Source organism: Bos grunniens, chromosome 5 (genome assembly GCF_055505025.1).
Source record: "Bos grunniens cultivar Pamir isolate PY7600 chromosome 5, Bosgru_T2T1.0, whole genome shotgun sequence".
Classification (NCBI taxonomy): Eukaryota; Metazoa; Chordata; class Mammalia; order Artiodactyla; family Bovidae; genus Bos; species Bos grunniens.
In genome coordinates, this window is record NC_141169.1 from 51,861,559 (window position 1) to 51,879,013 (window position 17,455).

Sequence of the window (17,455 nt, forward strand, 5' to 3'; positions counted from 1 at the left end):
CTTTTTACAGATATTATTCCACTTATAGTTATTATAAAATATTGGCTATGCCATACAATATATCCTTGTGCCATACGATATATCCTTGTCACTTACTTGTTTTATATATAATAGTTTGTACCTCTTAATTTCCTTATTTTGTCCTTTCCGCCTTTCCTCTCTCTCTGGATGTTTCATTATATTCATTAGCTTTTTTTTTTTAATTTTAGATTCCACATATAAGCGACAATAAATAATATTTATCTTTCTCTGACTTATTTTACTAAGCATAATATTCTCCAGGTCCATCCATGTTGCTGCAAATAGCAAAAATTCACTCTCTTTTGTGCTAACTTTTTTAAACTATAAAATGGAGATAATAATATACTGAAATGACCTCTCGTGTTAGAAAGTGCCCGGCACATAGTAAGTCTCTATACACGTTGCCCTGTATTATTTCCTCCTTTCCCTCCTCTTTATTCTAATGAGGATACACAGGAATCACACAGCATTTAAAAGTATATGTCCAGACCTCATATCCAAAGATTCTTGTATCCATGAAGCTTGGTATGTGGTCCTAACTACTGCATTTTTAAAAAGTGCTATACCTGACTTTGATGCACACAAAGTTAAAGCCACAAGTGAAGTGGTTATAAGAATGGAGCTCTGGAATAAGACATATGTGGATTCAAATTCAAGCTCCACCAATTACTAAACAGGTGACCCCAGCAGGGTATTTAAGCTATTTTTCTATTTTATCTCTAAAAAGCAGTTACTACTGAACCTGACAGAGTTGTTTTAAGTGATTAAACAGAAATACATAAGTTAGTATCTGACATACAACAAAGATAACAGCTGTTTTCTTATTTCTGTTGTTGATATACTCAGTTTGGCAGTATGCCTGCACAAGTGTAATCAACACTGCCCCTTCTAAGGAAGAACTTGAAAGCTTTACCATCAGCTACCTCAACACATTAGCATAAATTCCTGAAATGAGGACCAAAAATGAGATGACTGGTGACTGTAAAACCACATCTTAAAGGACAGTGATATATATATTTTACTCCCTAAGCTATTTAACTCACTCAGAATAGCTGACAGTGATAAACTATTCTGACTCTCTCATCACCTTATCTGGCACATTATCCATGAGCCAAGTGGTTTACATGCTCTTTGAAAATAGAAATTTCCTTTATATTTTCTAGCAGAGTGTCATGTACATAGCAAACATACTGTACTTTGCTGAGTGAATACATAAATTCTCAAGTCATTACCATATAAACTTGCTCAGATTCAGTTAAGGTATCTATTAAAAATATTACATTGTTAAGAATTAATCTTAAGGATGTAGGATTACTGAAAGTAGTATTAAGAATTTGATTACCTCACAGTATATTATCCTTGCCTTGATTTGGAGCAAACTATAACAGATATTTTCAAACACCTGCATGTTTATATAATTCTCTAAGTATGTACCATAATATATAAAACTCTGCTCTTTAAGATCTTTTTGGCTAATCTTTAAATGACTCACATGAGCCAAGATGACAAGCTACAATACACAGGATTATAATTAAGGATTAGGCAAATAATGTAATTTTAGTTCCTACAGTTGGATATTAAATAAACCACAAGCTGCATTCTCTGCTTTTCTAATCATTTTCTGGGTAACTTCACTTACTTGTAAATGGTCCAACTAATATATTTATTAATCTTAAAATGTAGAGAGAATTTTAAATAATTTCTAAGGTATCAATAAACCCAAATATTCTCGTGTTTTCCAAGTTTAACAGAAAATGGTAGAGTATAAGAAGAAATGTTCTCAAAAGTACTGCTTGATTCATTTAATCAATAAGCAAAGCAAAAATTTAATTTTCAAGGTAGGGAGAGTCATTACCCTCAGAAAGAAATGACTAGATCCTTAATTTCCACCCCATGAAGGCAAAAGAAACTGAGACATATTTTCCTTGATTTAAAATGTGCATTGCCACAATCATAAATTGTAATCATTAGGATTACTAATTTGTGGAACACATTTATAAATGTGATGTTCAATTTTTCTTTATAGAAATATTTTTTAGAATATTCAGTGCACACAAGTGGACACAATTTAAAATCATGATACATACTGGCACCAGGGAGGCCAACTACTGGCACACACCACAAGCCAAAAAGTATCCTCTTCACTCTCCCTTCAACAAACCACCATAAATGTAAAAACCCAAAAGAGCAGGGCTAGCCTACAAGGTATTGTTCCCACTTGTAAAACACTAAGATCCTAATAAATATACACCTTATTCAACAAAATAATATCTCATATTTAACACAGAAAAGAAAGAATATCACACCTTATTATTTCCATAGGCCATATCCATGGCTTCTAAGGATAAGGAACAAAGTGCATTTATTAAATGGTGCAATGATACGTCATCAAGATACCTAAAATAAAAATGAAGAAATAAGATATTCTCATCTAACATATACAGCTAACAATAATGTTTGTATCAATTTTAAAAACTGACTCTTACTGTGAACTTTCAAACAGTCTTGAAAGTATATTGGAAATCACTGGTAAATCTGTCATCACTGCTGTTGTCAGAACCTAAGAGAAGAAGAAAAGTGAATGTAACATATAAACATTCTGCAAAATACTAACTGAGTAAGAATGACTAGAGCTTACTGTACTGGGCCCTTCAACAGCTCTCCCAGGTTTCAAGGCACCACCACTACTAGGCTTTAATCCCAGAATCCATACAAGATGCTGTAAAATTAAAAAAAAAAATCAGAACACAGAAATGTATAAACTTAAAAAAATTCTAATAACTAAAACTAAAATCAGACTACGTATCTAATACCTAAACTGAAATTAGTAATTAACATTCATACAAAATACTCATTACATCAAGCATAGGCAGTAGAACAGGCCATTATGAGAGACATCCCATCACTTCATATAATGTGAGCCAAGTCTTTTTTCTTTTTCCAACTTGCCCTTTTTCATACTTACTGCCTATTCAGGCCTGCCCAAAGCACTGATAGACACTGGTGACTTTAACTGATAGCACTTAGATATACAACACTGGCCTCTGACCCAGAGGCTACAACATACCTGTAGAGTTGCCAAGACAAGTTGCCATGATGTCCCAAGAACAGCCCCATGGCAGTGTGCCAAGTTAAGTAAAGTCCTCATACACTGGATATTTTTGGAAGTCAGCTGTATTAAAAAAGGATATTTTTGTAAGAACTGCTATGCATTCTCAAAAATTTAAACTTATAAAAAGTACTATCATATACAAATATTTTCTCATAAAAAACAAAAATTTTAATAAAAGAGGCTTGGATGATTTTGTACAGAACAAATTTATTTGATTAAAAGCTGTGCTATCACAGTTGGTTATAACAATGTCACTCTGTATTTATCTAGTTTCTTCTAAAAGTATCATTCAGATAAAAGAAAGAAAGAAAGTATAATGAAAAATTTTGAGAAACACACAAAAAAGGTACAAAAGGTGTCCTTGATAGTTAATTGGTATTAATTGGTTACCAAACAAAGAAAAAGTACTTTACCATTACTGTCCCTTGAGGCTGGACTGCTAGTGGTTGACCCACTGCTACAACTTGCTGGTGTGATTCACTTGACGGACTGATCATCATAACACTCTGGCCCTGGATGGAATATGCTAGAACACAAAGGAAAACCTAAATAATTAAAATATACTTTTCATCCTCTACTCAAAGCCATGTTACATATTAGAACATTAATTTGATCAAACTAAGTTCAACTATGACATTTATTTAGTTTCCTATTATCTATATGCAAACATTTTAAAAACTCAAGAGGTGAAAAAACAAGTTAAGCAAATATTAAGTAATTTTCTAAAGCAGTTTAACAAATTATAAAACTTTGATAACTGCCTCATAAGCAAAATAGAATTCAGGACACTTAGTATTTTAAACATACATTCCCAGTAAACTTTTCTACTTAGAGACCAATACTCACATTTTTAGTTTGAAAACTGAACAGCCCATTGAAATTTACCTATATTACATGTAACAAACTTGAATGTTTTTAAGTATTCAACAAGAAAAAAATATTTTCTGAATGTCAATCTAAGTGGTGGCAAACATTACCATTCTACTAGTTCTATTTAAAAAACAAAACAAAAAGACCCAACCATTCCCATTTCAGTAGTATGCTAGAGTTTACAAAGGACTTTCAGATATTATCTTCTTTTATCCTCACAATTATTATTTAAAATTAGTATTATTCTCCCTACTCCTACCTCCATTGTTTCAGTAAGATGGAAGAAACTGAGGCTCAGGGACATTAACTTCTCGCAGAAGTCAGAGTCAGGGAGTAGAAAAATAGAGGCTTGAACTCAGAATTTCTATAATCTACTCTCTACACTATGTCACAGCACCTGATGAACAGAACTCTAAAGAAGCTGAAGTCTTACATTTGTTCGAAAGTGTGGCTGCAGTGGTGGTATTCAACACAGTAAGAGCATAATGGGGAGGCAGGGAACCTTTGCATATTGCAGTTATAAAAGCATCTCTTGAAGTTACAAGACCCAGTCTTCCACAAAGAGCAGCCATGGTCAGTTCAGCTTTTAAAATATTCTCAGTAGCAGCTTCATCTGTGCTGAAAAGATAAAGTATTTTATTTAGTATGATTATTTTTAGGTATGCTGCCAAATGAAATTAGGTAGTCAGGAAAGTTTTAAGAAAATCTATTTTAAAAACTCAAAATCAATCTACTTTAAGGAATTTTAACTAATAAACATCTGAAAATATGAACTGGATAAAAGCAATTTATGACACACACTCTGATTCAAAGAAAATAGTGAAGAACTCAAAGATATAACTTAAAAATATCAAACATTTTAAAATCAGCAAATTCCATGATTCTGAAGAAAAGCATAAAAGAAATTGATTAATATAATTATCTTAAGTAGTAAAGCTTAAAATGAAAAAGGCATTCTGTAATTTTTGGATTGTATTTTCCATTATAACATGATGGAAGAGGGGAATGGCAGAAAAATAATAATATTCTAAAAACATAAAAAACTAGTATTAGGAAACAATTCTCAGGATAAATTTAAATACACACTTTAAAATGGTTTGTTGCTTTTTTTTTTTTTACCTGTCACATGCAATATAAAATTTATAAAGACTTAATACCTGGCATCAAGAAGGAGTGACAGTGCAGCAAGCAGACCACACCAGCAGGCATTCACCATTTCTTCCCAAACAGCTCTACTAACTTAAAGGAAACACATACAATGTTTAACGATAATTACAAATGTCACAACACTTGACAACATGTCAAATTCTAAAATCCCCCTCATCACTTGATAATATAGCAAATATTCAAAAAACACTTCTGCTGTTAAATACTAAAGCTATAACCTTGAATATATATCTGAATAAATGAAAATTTTAAAACCACACTAGTTTCAGAATCCAAGAAATCTTTTTTTTTTTTTTTTGCCACATCACGTGGTTTGTGGGATCTTAGTTCCTAACCACTGGGCCACCAGAGAATTCCCAAGAAGTCTTAAAACTAAGTTGTCTTAAAATATCAATAATAAGATCTTTCTGTATACTGACTGATACCTTTAAAATATACATATAAAATTAGTTCCTATTCCCTTCCATTTCATTGGGCCAAACTTTCAGCCTATGCAACCAGCTGGCAGTACGAAACTGTAATAAGCAAGCCCAGCCAAGAGACTGGTTATACACACTGTAAACCATACAAATGAGCAAATACATTGAGTAAAATAGGATCAAGTTTCTCACTGCTGGAGAAGTAAACACCAAAAATGGCAAGTTAAAAGTACATCATGTAGTATTAAACTAGAATTAGAAAATTGGGTGTGTCCTCATGGTATTTAAAATAGATATATATTTTTTAAATGTACAGAAATACGTGCTCATATATGTGTGTATTTCCTATTCAAGCAGCGGGAAGCATATCTAGTGTCCATATGTTAGTTTATAAATACTGCTCTCCACTAAAATGAACTAGGGCTCCGTGGAAAAATAACTTATCCCTGGATTATACAACAAAAATCCAAGATGAGCTTAGAGCAGTTTGCTGTATCAGACAGTAAAGCAGTGGTCAGAAAACAACAAAAGAACTAGTGATGATAAAAGGACATAGGAGCCAGCATGAAAGGGATCCCATATGGCCATGTCGCAGATAATTGAGTGTCAAATCAAATAATGACAATCACAGATTGTATTGATAACACTTTGAAAAAAATAGGAATACAAGGGTCTGTACTAATATAAATAAACACATGAAAGAAAATAGGAAGGGAAAGCTCTCCTAGATGTCTCAAAGTATTTCTACACAAAAATTAACTAACTTTACACTGAAGAAAGGATGCAGACATCACATTAACCAGATGATAAAAGTTAACAACACTGGTGTATAGCACAGCAACATTTCTGTGGCAGCTCTGCCAAAAATCAATCTATTATACCTAATTACAACGAAACAAAAATAAACCCAAGTTGACTGGCCTGTCTCTTCAAAACTGTCAAGGTCATATAACATGGAAAAATTAAGGAATTGTTCCAGACTTAAGAAGGGTATAGAGTCATGGAACTGAACTCAACATGTAATCCTAGACCATAACAGACATTACAGGGGTAAAAGACAAAATCTGAAGGACATCTGGGATTCGATGACATATTGAACTGATGAACATGTCAGAGTCGGACACGACTGAGCGACTGAACTGAACTAATGCTAAATTTCTGATGGTGACTATACTGTGGTTATGTAGGAAACTGTTCTTATTTTTAGAAAATACACTTTAAAGTATTAAGGGGTAATGGGGAATTATGTCTGAAACTTTTTCTCAAATAGTTCAGAAAAAAATATGCTGATATATATATATAGAAAAATAATGCAAATATGGTAGTGTTAACAGTTGGGATAGCATAGTGAAGAGTATATGGAAACTATTATTTTTCCAATTTCTCTAACTTTAAAATTATTCCAAGATAAAAATTTAAAATATAGAATCATAATAAATATACCTATTTCCTTATCCATCTGGTCTGATGTCGACTGTAATTCTTGCTGTTCTGATGACTGTGTAGGCGAAGAAACTGCTTCTGTGGTAGTAGTCTGACATTCTGTTTCAACTTCTCCTAACTCTCCTTCAATCATATTAGTGATTCCACGTACAAGGTCTAGCAAACAGTGGAATGCCACGGACATAGCATAACCCTCTGGTATAGTTGGGGGCTCAACTTTGTCCAACATCTCTAGGCTGAAATTATGAAAAAATCAGGTATTTAATGAGAAGCCACAATAATGAAAATACATAAAAATCTATTTCCATAATTTGTACATTACAGAAACTAAGATTAATAGCAAAAGTAAATGGCCACCACTAGATCTGCTTACTTTGAAGAATGGTTCCATAATGGTATTCTAAGAAACTGATTAGAAAAGTTAAGGCCTGACCAGTGCCATAACTGATAATAATAATAGTTTATTTTTTGCCTCTCCAAGTTGTGCCAAGATTTTCATTAATTGTTGACATCAGAAAAATAAACACATATACAGAACAGAAAAAGACAAACAGATTACAAACCGTCTCAAATTCTGACTTAAGTGCTTTTAAAATAAGGTGTATATAAAAGGGTAAACAAGGACCTACTGTAGGTCTTATAGCACAGGGAGCTATATTCAATATCTTGTAATAATCTAAAATGGAAAAGAATCTGAAAAGGAATATATATATTCCTTTTGTATATTCCTTGTGTATGTATATATACATATATATATTTATGTGCATCACTGAATCATTTTGCTGTATACCTGAAAATAACACAATATTGTAACTTAACTATAATTTTTAAAAGGAAGTAAATAAGGTGCTATAAAATCAAATCAATACTATAAAGAAGAAAAAATTTTTTCATACTAGGGAAAAGCATTACTGTGAAACAGCCAGCACATTTGTCTTCCTATCATCTTAGATACAACCTGTCAACAAGGTAAGATAATATTTAGAGCATCAGTATGTCACATTCAAATTTTAGAGCAAGTTATACTCCATAATTTGGAGAAGGAAATGGCAACCCACTCCAGTATTCTTGCCTGGAAAATCCCATGGACAGAAAAGCCTGGTGGGCTACAGTCCATGGGGTCGCAAAGAGTCAGACACAACTCTGTGTCTAGCGACTAACACACACACACACACACACACACTCCAAAATTAGGACATATCTTTCAGAAGGAAAGATGAAAATCTTCTGTTTTAAATCATAAACAACAGGGAATTGTTGCTTTAAATTCCTTAAAATTGAAGAAAGAATAATTCAATGAGGAAAGAACTACTGGATATTCACATTAAAAAACAGTGGTGTTGGAGCTCTACCTCATACCTCACTGACTCATACCTCATTGACTCAAAATGAACCAGTGACCTAAATGTAAGAGCTAAAGCTAAAAACTCTTAGAAGAAAACACAGGCAAAAATCTTCATGACTTCGAATTATGAAATGGTTTGTTAGGTATGATACTGAAATAAGCAACAAAAGAAAAAAAACAGATAAACTGAATTCATCAAAATTGAAAATTAATATGTTTCAAAGGACACTATCAAGAAAATGAAAAGACAATCTATAGAATATGAGAAAATTTTTTCAAATCATATATCCGATAAGGCACTAGATCTTGACTATGTTAAGAATTTCTACAACTCAATAAAAAATAACAACTCAATTAAAAAGGAGCAAAGGATTTGATAAGACATTTCTCCCATGATGATATATAAATGGCCAATGAGCAAATCAAAGAGATGCTCAATGTCATCGTTCATTAGAAAATGTAAATTTGAAATACAGTAAGATAACACTTACCCACTAGGACAGCAATAATCAAAACACAATAACAAGTATTGCTGAGGATGTGGAGAGATTTAAACCCTCATACATTGTTGGTGAAAATGCAAAATGGTATGGTCATGTGGGAAAACAGTTTGGCAGATCATCAAAAAGTTAAACGTGGAGTCATTATATGGGACCCAGCAATTCTACTCCAGGTATATATATATTCAAGAGAAATGAAAACATATGTCTATGCAAAAACTTGCAGGCAAATACTCATAGCAGCATTATCCATAGGCAAAAATGGAAACAACCCAAATGCCCATCAACCGACAATCAACAAACATATGGCATAATCATATGGTGGACTATTATTCAGCCACAAACAGCAAGTACTGATACAACCTGTAACATGGATGGACCTTACTCAACATTATGCTGAGTTAAAGAAGCCTGACACGAAAGAGTATTATATTATTTCATCCATATGAAGTATCCAGAATAAATAAACCAATAGAGACAGAAAGTAGATTAGTAGTTACTAAAGGGTAGGAAAGGAGATTGGTGACTGACTGCTTAGAGATATGGGTTTTTCTTCTGGAGTGATGAAAAAGTTCTGAAATTAGATGGTGCTTATGGTTGCCTAACTTTTGAATATATTAAAATCATGAATTGTAAACTACAAAAGGCCAAATTTTATCTTATGTTACTCACATCTAAAACACAACTGAAATTATTAAAAATCATTATAAGAAAAGCAATTTCCAATCTCAAGTTCTAAAGGTTTCCTAATCATAATCAATATTAGATAAGGTAGGAAGTTTACAAAGATGAAAAACTCAGAATAAACAATAAAAACACCTATATATACCTATCATTTACTGAGAAATTCAGTCTGGGACACTAAGTTTTGCTTTTTTTAATGTATCTTATTTAACTCCTCGCAAAAAGCCTGAGAGATACAGACAATGAAACTGCAGACAATGACACAGTTATCAGCAGTTTTTAACTCAACTCTTACTATGCTGCTGCTGCTGCTGCTGCTAAGTCGCTTCAGTCGTGTCCGACTCTGTGTGACCCCATAGATGGCAGCCCACCAGGCTCCGCCGTCCCTGGGATTCTCCAGGCAAGAACACTGGAGTGGGTTGCCATTTCCTTCTCCAATGCATGAAAGTGAAAAGTGAAAGTGAAGTTGCTCAGTCGTGTCCAACTCCTAGCGACCCCATGGACTGCAGCCTACCAGGATCCTCCGTCCATGGGATTTTCAAGAGTACTGGGGTGGGGTGCCATTGCCTTCTCTGTATTTAGTAGCAGAACTAGTTAAAATTCAAGACTCTTAATTGATGAGGATCAACAAACAATTTGTTTTAGAATTTTATTAATAAAAAAGAAATTCTACAATTTGGCCAAGTATTTACTCTCCTTTGTTTTTATTTTTCTTCCTGTATCATTATCTTTATGCTTTCCTTTTAACTGTGTCTTTGCTTAATCTTATTTCCCCAAATATATCCTTTCTGTTCCTACCTTCAATGTGTTTACTTTCTATGCCTTTATAACTTGCTTTTTTTTTTCCAAACAGTTAATCACTACCCAAAGTGATACTGTATGTTTATTTGTGTCTTTACTGACTACCTCATTTGCCAAAACATCAGGTCCACAAGAGCAGCAATTTTGTTCTATGTTGGGATTGTTTCAGTTTAAAAAAACGACCCAGAGAAATGAGTAAGGTAAATTATTAATATCTCCTTCACTGCTAGAAATCTGATTCTTTTACAACTTGATATTCTAGTACACTGGAGTATACACCAGGGGCTTCCCTGGTGGCTCAGTTGGTAAAGAATCCGCCTGCAATGTGGAAGAGCTGGGTTTGATCTCTGAGTTGGGAAGATCCCCTGGAGAAGGGAATGGCTACTCACTCCACTATTCTGGCCTGGAGAATTCCATGGACTGTACAGTCCATGGGGTTGCAGAGTTAAGACACTACTGAGCAACTTTTACTTTTTTACTTTCTTTACTTTTTTACTTTCTTTTTCTTTTTACTTTTACTTTTTTGCTTTCACTTTTACTCCAGTATACTCAAATTATTAGTCTTTACAGCAAGGCAAAGCGTACCTGAGACATTAGTAATTTTAATGTCTTTTAAATGACTAAGAGTAACAATATTTCAGTCTTCCATGATTCTTTACTTTTACAATTTCAGGCAAAATAAAAAGCTGCACAGTAAAGTATCATTGTGATAAATTCACGATTTAAACTATTCAGAGATTCTGCTTCATACTTTGAGTCTTGATTTATTGTCACTGGAATAATGTTTTAATTACACATATCAACTGCAGCTGTTTAATCGCTAAGTCGTGTCTTACTCTTTTCGACCCCATGAACTGTACAACTTCCTCTGTCCGTGGGATTTTCCAGGCAAGAATACTGGAGTGGGTTGCCATTTACTCCTCTAGGCAATCTTCCCAACCCAGGGATCTGACCCACATCTCCTGCCTGGCAGGTGGATTCTTTACCTGAGCCACCTGGGAAGCCCTTATGTGTATCAGTTACTCAAAATATATTAACTGCCTCACAGTTAACTGTGGCAATGTTAAACATATATTGTATTGCTTGCTTTATCTATGTAAGCACTAAGTTTGCTATCTCAGTTCATTAAGGTTTAAGAAAAAATCAACAATACACAGCTGAATATTTTAAAAACTGTTGTTAAACTAAAAAGGGCTAATGACAAAAATTGTGAAATAACACATGTGGAATCCATTAAACACTTTAATTAATTCACTAAAAGTTCTGTGTTAAACCCCAAAAGTGTAGTCAGTTAAACACTTAACTGTTTTCACATATAAAGTCCTGAAAGGTAGATATATCACTACTCCCATTTTATAGTTGAGGACACTGGTATTTTTAAATAGGTAAACTAATTTGCTGAGAGTCACTCAGTATCAGAAGACCTAAGTCCACAAGGCCTGAAATCAAACCACATAGTTAAACTGAAAAGTCATATGGAACAAGTGAGTAGGTCTTAAGTAAAGAAACCACATTGTTTTATAATGCTGTTAACTGTCCTCAATTAGAACAAAAGAAAACAAACAAAATCCAGTCATAGATAAAATTCTCAAAAGATAACAGAAGAAAATTACTTCTTAAATTTGTTAGAAATAGTATGTCTAAAATTTTAAGTATAATGCAGAGAAAAATACTTTAGTATAAAATATAAACTCCATTCCTTACAAAATAATGCTACTACTACTTACTATGTTGCTTTAGCACTGCCTTGTACTGTTACAGTCAGAATAGGTATCCAAGTTCCTCTATATTCAAATGCTGGTAGCAAAGTAACACCTCCACCAATCCCCAACATTCCTGAGTTAGCTGGTGCTGAGACAGGGCCACCTGAATTATTGTTACCTGTCAGACAAGGGAAAGCAATCAAAGATACCAATTTACTTAAGTACAAATCTGTAATATTCAAACACCTGTTCAGTTTTTTTTTAATATTATGCTGTAAGAATGGACACTGCGCAAATAAGTGAAATTTATCAATCCTATTTTGGTTACTAGAGCGTCTCCTGGTCTACCCAAAACACCACTTCCTTCTTTATATCAAAGGTACTAATAAGTAAAAATACTGACAAACATTGTAACGTATTTTTTGTTAAATCATCTTTTAGTAGAGGTAGGAATAAAGAATAAAAAAGGCCACTAATCAGAAAGTTAAAAATGAAAGTGAAAGAAGTTAAAGGGAACAAGAAGTTATACACTGATTTCCAAACTTAAATTATGTTCACCTGTTACATTAAAAGAAAGACTGATAGATACTACCCTAGTAGTAACCACACTCTTTAAAGAGAGGCACCAAATGAAGATTCTTCTAAAATGAAAATTAGTACCTAAACTTGTGTTCATATGTGATGAGAGGAACTGAAAGTATATGAGAAGAAAATATATTCTAGAAAGAAATAAACACAGCTACCTCGGTGTGATCAAATTACTCTTTAAGTGTAAGTCTTTATACTTATATATAAAATATAAAGAAATATAAAATACTATAAAGTAAACATATATAATACTTAGGTAACCCAAATTTCTCTAGTCAGAGGATTTCGATCAGTATCTGCTCAGAATAGTGAATACTGTAAATTATGGCAGGATATAAAAACCAAAATGTGACTTAGCCTTTACCAGCTTGATTTGTTGCAGCAGGATTTCCGGTAGGAGGGACAAGAAACAAGGACTGGATAAAAGATCCCAGTGCATTCACAATATCACGAAAAACCTTGGTAGAATGCTGTTTCATATCATAGGACTGACAAAATGACCTGTAAAATAATTTTGAATGTTTCTAGAGAAAATATATATTAAATTTTTTTACATTTTTTAACAGAAAATAATGGTGATCAATCAGTCTCAACGCTATACTTAAAACTTCTTCATTATACTTGAGTGACTTTACTAACTCTGGACAAAGGTTCAGAATAAGGTCAGTGTCCTAAAAATATTATCTTGGTCGTATTAACTCAGTAAATTCAACTGACAGAAATCACTAATCACACTTTTTGTCCATACCTACACCCCTCTATATACATACTATATACAATTTTCTTTGTTTAGAAATCATTATTTGGAAATAAATAAACTTTCCCTAGTAGCACAAATATTAACCTATCCATTTAACAAAATATTGCTGAGGTTTTACCTCAACAACTGAGGCTGCACACAAAGTCTATGTATTGATTCCACTGCAACAGCTCGTAGCCACTGTGGTTTATCTGCATCCAGAAATTTCACCAGAAGTGACAGAAATATTTCACATTCAGTTACCTAAAAAAATATAAGATTTTTAATAATATTTCTTTAAATCTAAGAATAAGTTACATTCTTGTTCTTAACTTAGTCCTATGGACAAACCAAATACAACCTTTTAATTTTAAATAAATTATGATCCTTAATGGGCAGTGGAGAAAAATAAGTAGTTATATATGGAAAAGATAACAGTCAAAATAAGCAGTGTCTCTCTAAATAGATCCTCAAAAACTCACACTACTGATCTTCTAACTTCGTTAATCTTTTATCCCTATTCTTTAGAAAGCACACTGCACCATCAGCCTGTCCTCATTCCTGGAACACAGCATGCATCAGGTATGCTCAAGCACCCTTCAGTATACCAAAACATTCTTCATATGATCTTATGCTGCTTAGGAAACAAAGAGGCAATAAGCCAAAGAATGTTTAGCATATATTTTCCAGTAGGAAAACAAGAAGGAACTTGTGGCAGTTGACAGGTGTAAGTTTATTTAATAAAGTACTCAGAACAAGGCTAGGTACATGGTGTTGCTTTATTAACTACCAGTTTTTACCTTTGGTATTAAACCAACTCCTCTGCAAGCTGTTTGTAAATTAGTAATGCCATTTAAAGCATATTTCTGACATTATTCATTAAATGTCTGATAACTGAATGAACAAACAAAAAGTAACCAGTTTATTCAAAGGTTAATGAATTGTTTCTGTTATATATTTGTTGAGGACACACTGGGACCTCATGGAGGTAAGAATTAACTTGACACTGTGGTTGCTAGGCCAAACTGAATCGTACTCCTACACCAAGGACAGCAGGTTACTGAACGTTTCAGTTGGGGGTGCCCCAAAATGAGTGAGCATAATGTGGGGCAAGGAATTTTGAGACTAGAGTAGCCCTCAGGATTTTAGCCCAAAGTCTCAGCAGCTGGTATTTTCTGACTTTTAGGTAGATGCTTTAAAAATAGAACATTATCATGAGGATAATGTCAGAGGGATAACTAAAAACAGTATAATCCTTAGACTGCTATGACTGGGAAGTCACAGGCAGAGGTTTGTGACTGCCCTAAACTTGATATGGTTGAAAAGCAGTAGGATCTTAAGTCACATGGCTCAGCTTCTTTATCCACCAATTTTGATGATAACAAGCCAGGTAATCTTCTTACAAATAAAGGATAAAAGAACCTGCACCTTGCTGAGAACTCAAATGAGAAAAATGAAAGAGTAGAAATGCCCCTAAACATGGCAAAGTGACGTGCAAATATACACAGTGCTTATTATTTTTTTCTAAATAAAACTACTCCCTTTTATTAAAGAACTAAAAAAGAAAGAATCATCCTAGTGGCTCCCTGGGCAAGAGTTATATCTACTGAACAATTTTAACATGAGTAAGTCCTTCAAAATGTATCTTATCTGTTTTAGAGTAAAAGTGGAATTAAAAGTGGTGGTAGAATTGAAGGCTCTTAGGTTATACAGCCAGAAAATAAAGTATCTCAGAAACATCAAGTATATAAAAGCAAAACAAATTTTTAAAAAATAGTTGGCTGCATGGGGTTTTTTACTTGCAGCATGCAGGATCTTTAGTTGTGGCACATGGGATCTAGTTCCCTGACCAGGGATCAAACCTGGGCCTCCCGCATTGGGAACCCAGAATCTTAAGCCACTACATCACCAGAGAAGTCCCATCAAGGGAATTATTAATGTTACAAAACTTGCCTTGAAGAGTTTTCTTTCATTTCCTCTCCTATGAAAAAAGTGACTACAGTATAAATCAAACACTCAATTTTATACTATAGCCACTAAAATCTTGTGATTTGGGCAAAAGGGAGAGACTTTCTTCTGAGGACTGGAGCTTTGTTCTCACTTCCTCCCTCCCTACCAAGTGTGAAACTCTGACCAGAAAGGTAGTGGCTGGGGACAATGAATTGCTCTCAAGGGTATCAATGGAAGGTGCCTTATGAATCTAAGTTAAAGCTTTCCCCCAAGAGGTTGCACTTGTATGAAACAGGTATCTGTGGCCCACGTCCAATTCTTGTGGCACAAAGGTATTTCGTGAACACCATCGTACTAGCATGAAGGGTGATGAATGTTTCTGAATTCCTATAGTCCTTTGGTACCAGACAATAGTCAAGAAACAACTGATTTTAAGATGAATCAAAGTCATCCTGGTGGAAATTCTCATCGAAATATCACATACATGTCTGTTAGGGACTCAAGTATCTAAAATAACTGTATGCTTAGAAGACAATGAAGAAAGTCTTGGAGAATATTTAAATGCAAGAGTCTATTTACCAGGGGCTGTTTAATGTTAACAACCTTATAGCTAGTGGATTTGTTAGTGATAAGATCCTTTGTGAGAGAAATATATATATATATACACACACACACACACACAGAGGTGGAAAATGAATTTACCCAAGTCAATTTAGCTAATACATTCCTTTTTAAAAGCACTAAGTCAAAGGCAAAAGAGAGAGATGCTAGACACTAATAATTAAGTTTAGTAAATTCCTTAAAGGTACCTTCCTAAAAAAAGACATCTGGGCATGGAGCCTAAGCATATTAAAAGAGCAGAAGAGCACCTAACTCAGATGATAGAATGTGGAAAGAACATGGTGCACTGGCTACATTATATCTGTACCTGAATGACTGGAGCATTCTTATTTCTTCTGATCACTCGACATATTAACAGAAGATGAGTTATCTTTACACTCCTGAGCTACTATACAGAGTAAGATATAAGCTAGTGAATACTGGGGGAGAACACTGATTCTTCAGTGTAGTGGTTCCCAAAGTGTGGTCCATGGACCCCTCAGACCAGGGGTCCCTCAGACCATTTCAGGTCATCTGTAAATCACACTATTTTCATAATAACACTAATATATTACTTGCCATTTTTAATGTATTGACACCTATACTGATGATTCAAAACAATGATGGGTGCTTTAGCAAGATTCAAGGCAGTAGCACCGAACTATACTAGAGTCATTGTATTCTTCACCATTACATACACTTAATAAAATTAAAAGGGTCTATTTTACTTAAGGACCACAAGTACAATGAACAAAAATAAAGTAACAAAATACTTGTTATTGATAATTATTAAGCCATTGATTTTTTAATAATTAAATCAATTATTGATTTTATTAACTCTGATCCACACATGCATGTATTTATAATTTTCTGTGTATTTGTCACAGCAAGTACACATGAAGTACTTTTGCTGTGTATCAAAGTAAAGTGACTGTCTGAAGGAAAAGTACAGCTGCAAACTGACCTAGTCGCTTTTTTTCTCCTATAGAGACCATTTTAACTAAAAGAATATATGGCAAATTATGACTATTTAGACTTATGTACACTGTAGACATTTTCTCAAAATTTAACAAAATAAGCTTGTCACTTTTGGGGAAACAACTGACAGTATTTATTGTAAATGATAAGATTCAAGCTTTCAAACAAAAATTAGAATTTTAGAAGACTTGTATCTGCTCCTATGACCTGGGCAGCTTTTTAATAATGGAAGACTTTTCTGATAAATGGTTGCTGATATTAACATTGATATTAACATGTGTGATTTTGGGTACTGTACAGAGTGTTAACATTTGGAACATCTGCTCAATCATAATAAATGACTCATCAGTAAAGGATACAACTGAATGAAGCACCAGATGAATCAATGAATTTTAAAATAACAGGGTATAAAAATGTAATACAGTTTCATATTTTTCACCTTTCAGAAAGTGTCACTGGTTCAGTTTGGTACAATATCAATATACTATTGATATACTATTGATATACAATAATATACTATTATCTGAAAATGTCA

General features: G+C 33.6%; 1 protein-coding gene across 8 annotated transcripts in view; it reads right to left on the reverse strand.

Annotated features, from left to right (window-relative positions):
• The window catches only part of MON2 (MON2 regulator of endosome-to-Golgi trafficking), a 110,861-nt gene that overhangs the window by 49,240 nt on the left and 44,166 nt on the right, over window positions 1-17,455 (reverse strand). For all 8 annotated transcript variants that reach the window (XM_086400227.1, XM_086400226.1, XM_086400229.1 and 5 more), the window contains 11 exons: window positions 13,532-13,656; window positions 13,018-13,154; window positions 12,090-12,243; window positions 7,033-7,268; window positions 5,161-5,242; window positions 4,437-4,621; window positions 3,547-3,659; window positions 3,089-3,193; window positions 2,660-2,740; window positions 2,508-2,581; window positions 2,328-2,418 (listed from right to left, as the gene is read on the reverse strand). In XM_086400227.1, coding sequence (XP_086256353.1) covers window positions 2,328-2,418; window positions 2,508-2,581; window positions 2,660-2,740; window positions 3,089-3,193; window positions 3,547-3,659; window positions 4,437-4,621; window positions 5,161-5,242; window positions 7,033-7,268; window positions 12,090-12,243; window positions 13,018-13,154; window positions 13,532-13,656 — 1,383 coding nt within the window. The remainder of the gene's footprint in view (window positions 1-2,327; window positions 2,419-2,507; window positions 2,582-2,659; window positions 2,741-3,088; window positions 3,194-3,546; window positions 3,660-4,436; window positions 4,622-5,160; window positions 5,243-7,032; window positions 7,269-12,089; window positions 12,244-13,017; window positions 13,155-13,531; window positions 13,657-17,455) is intronic.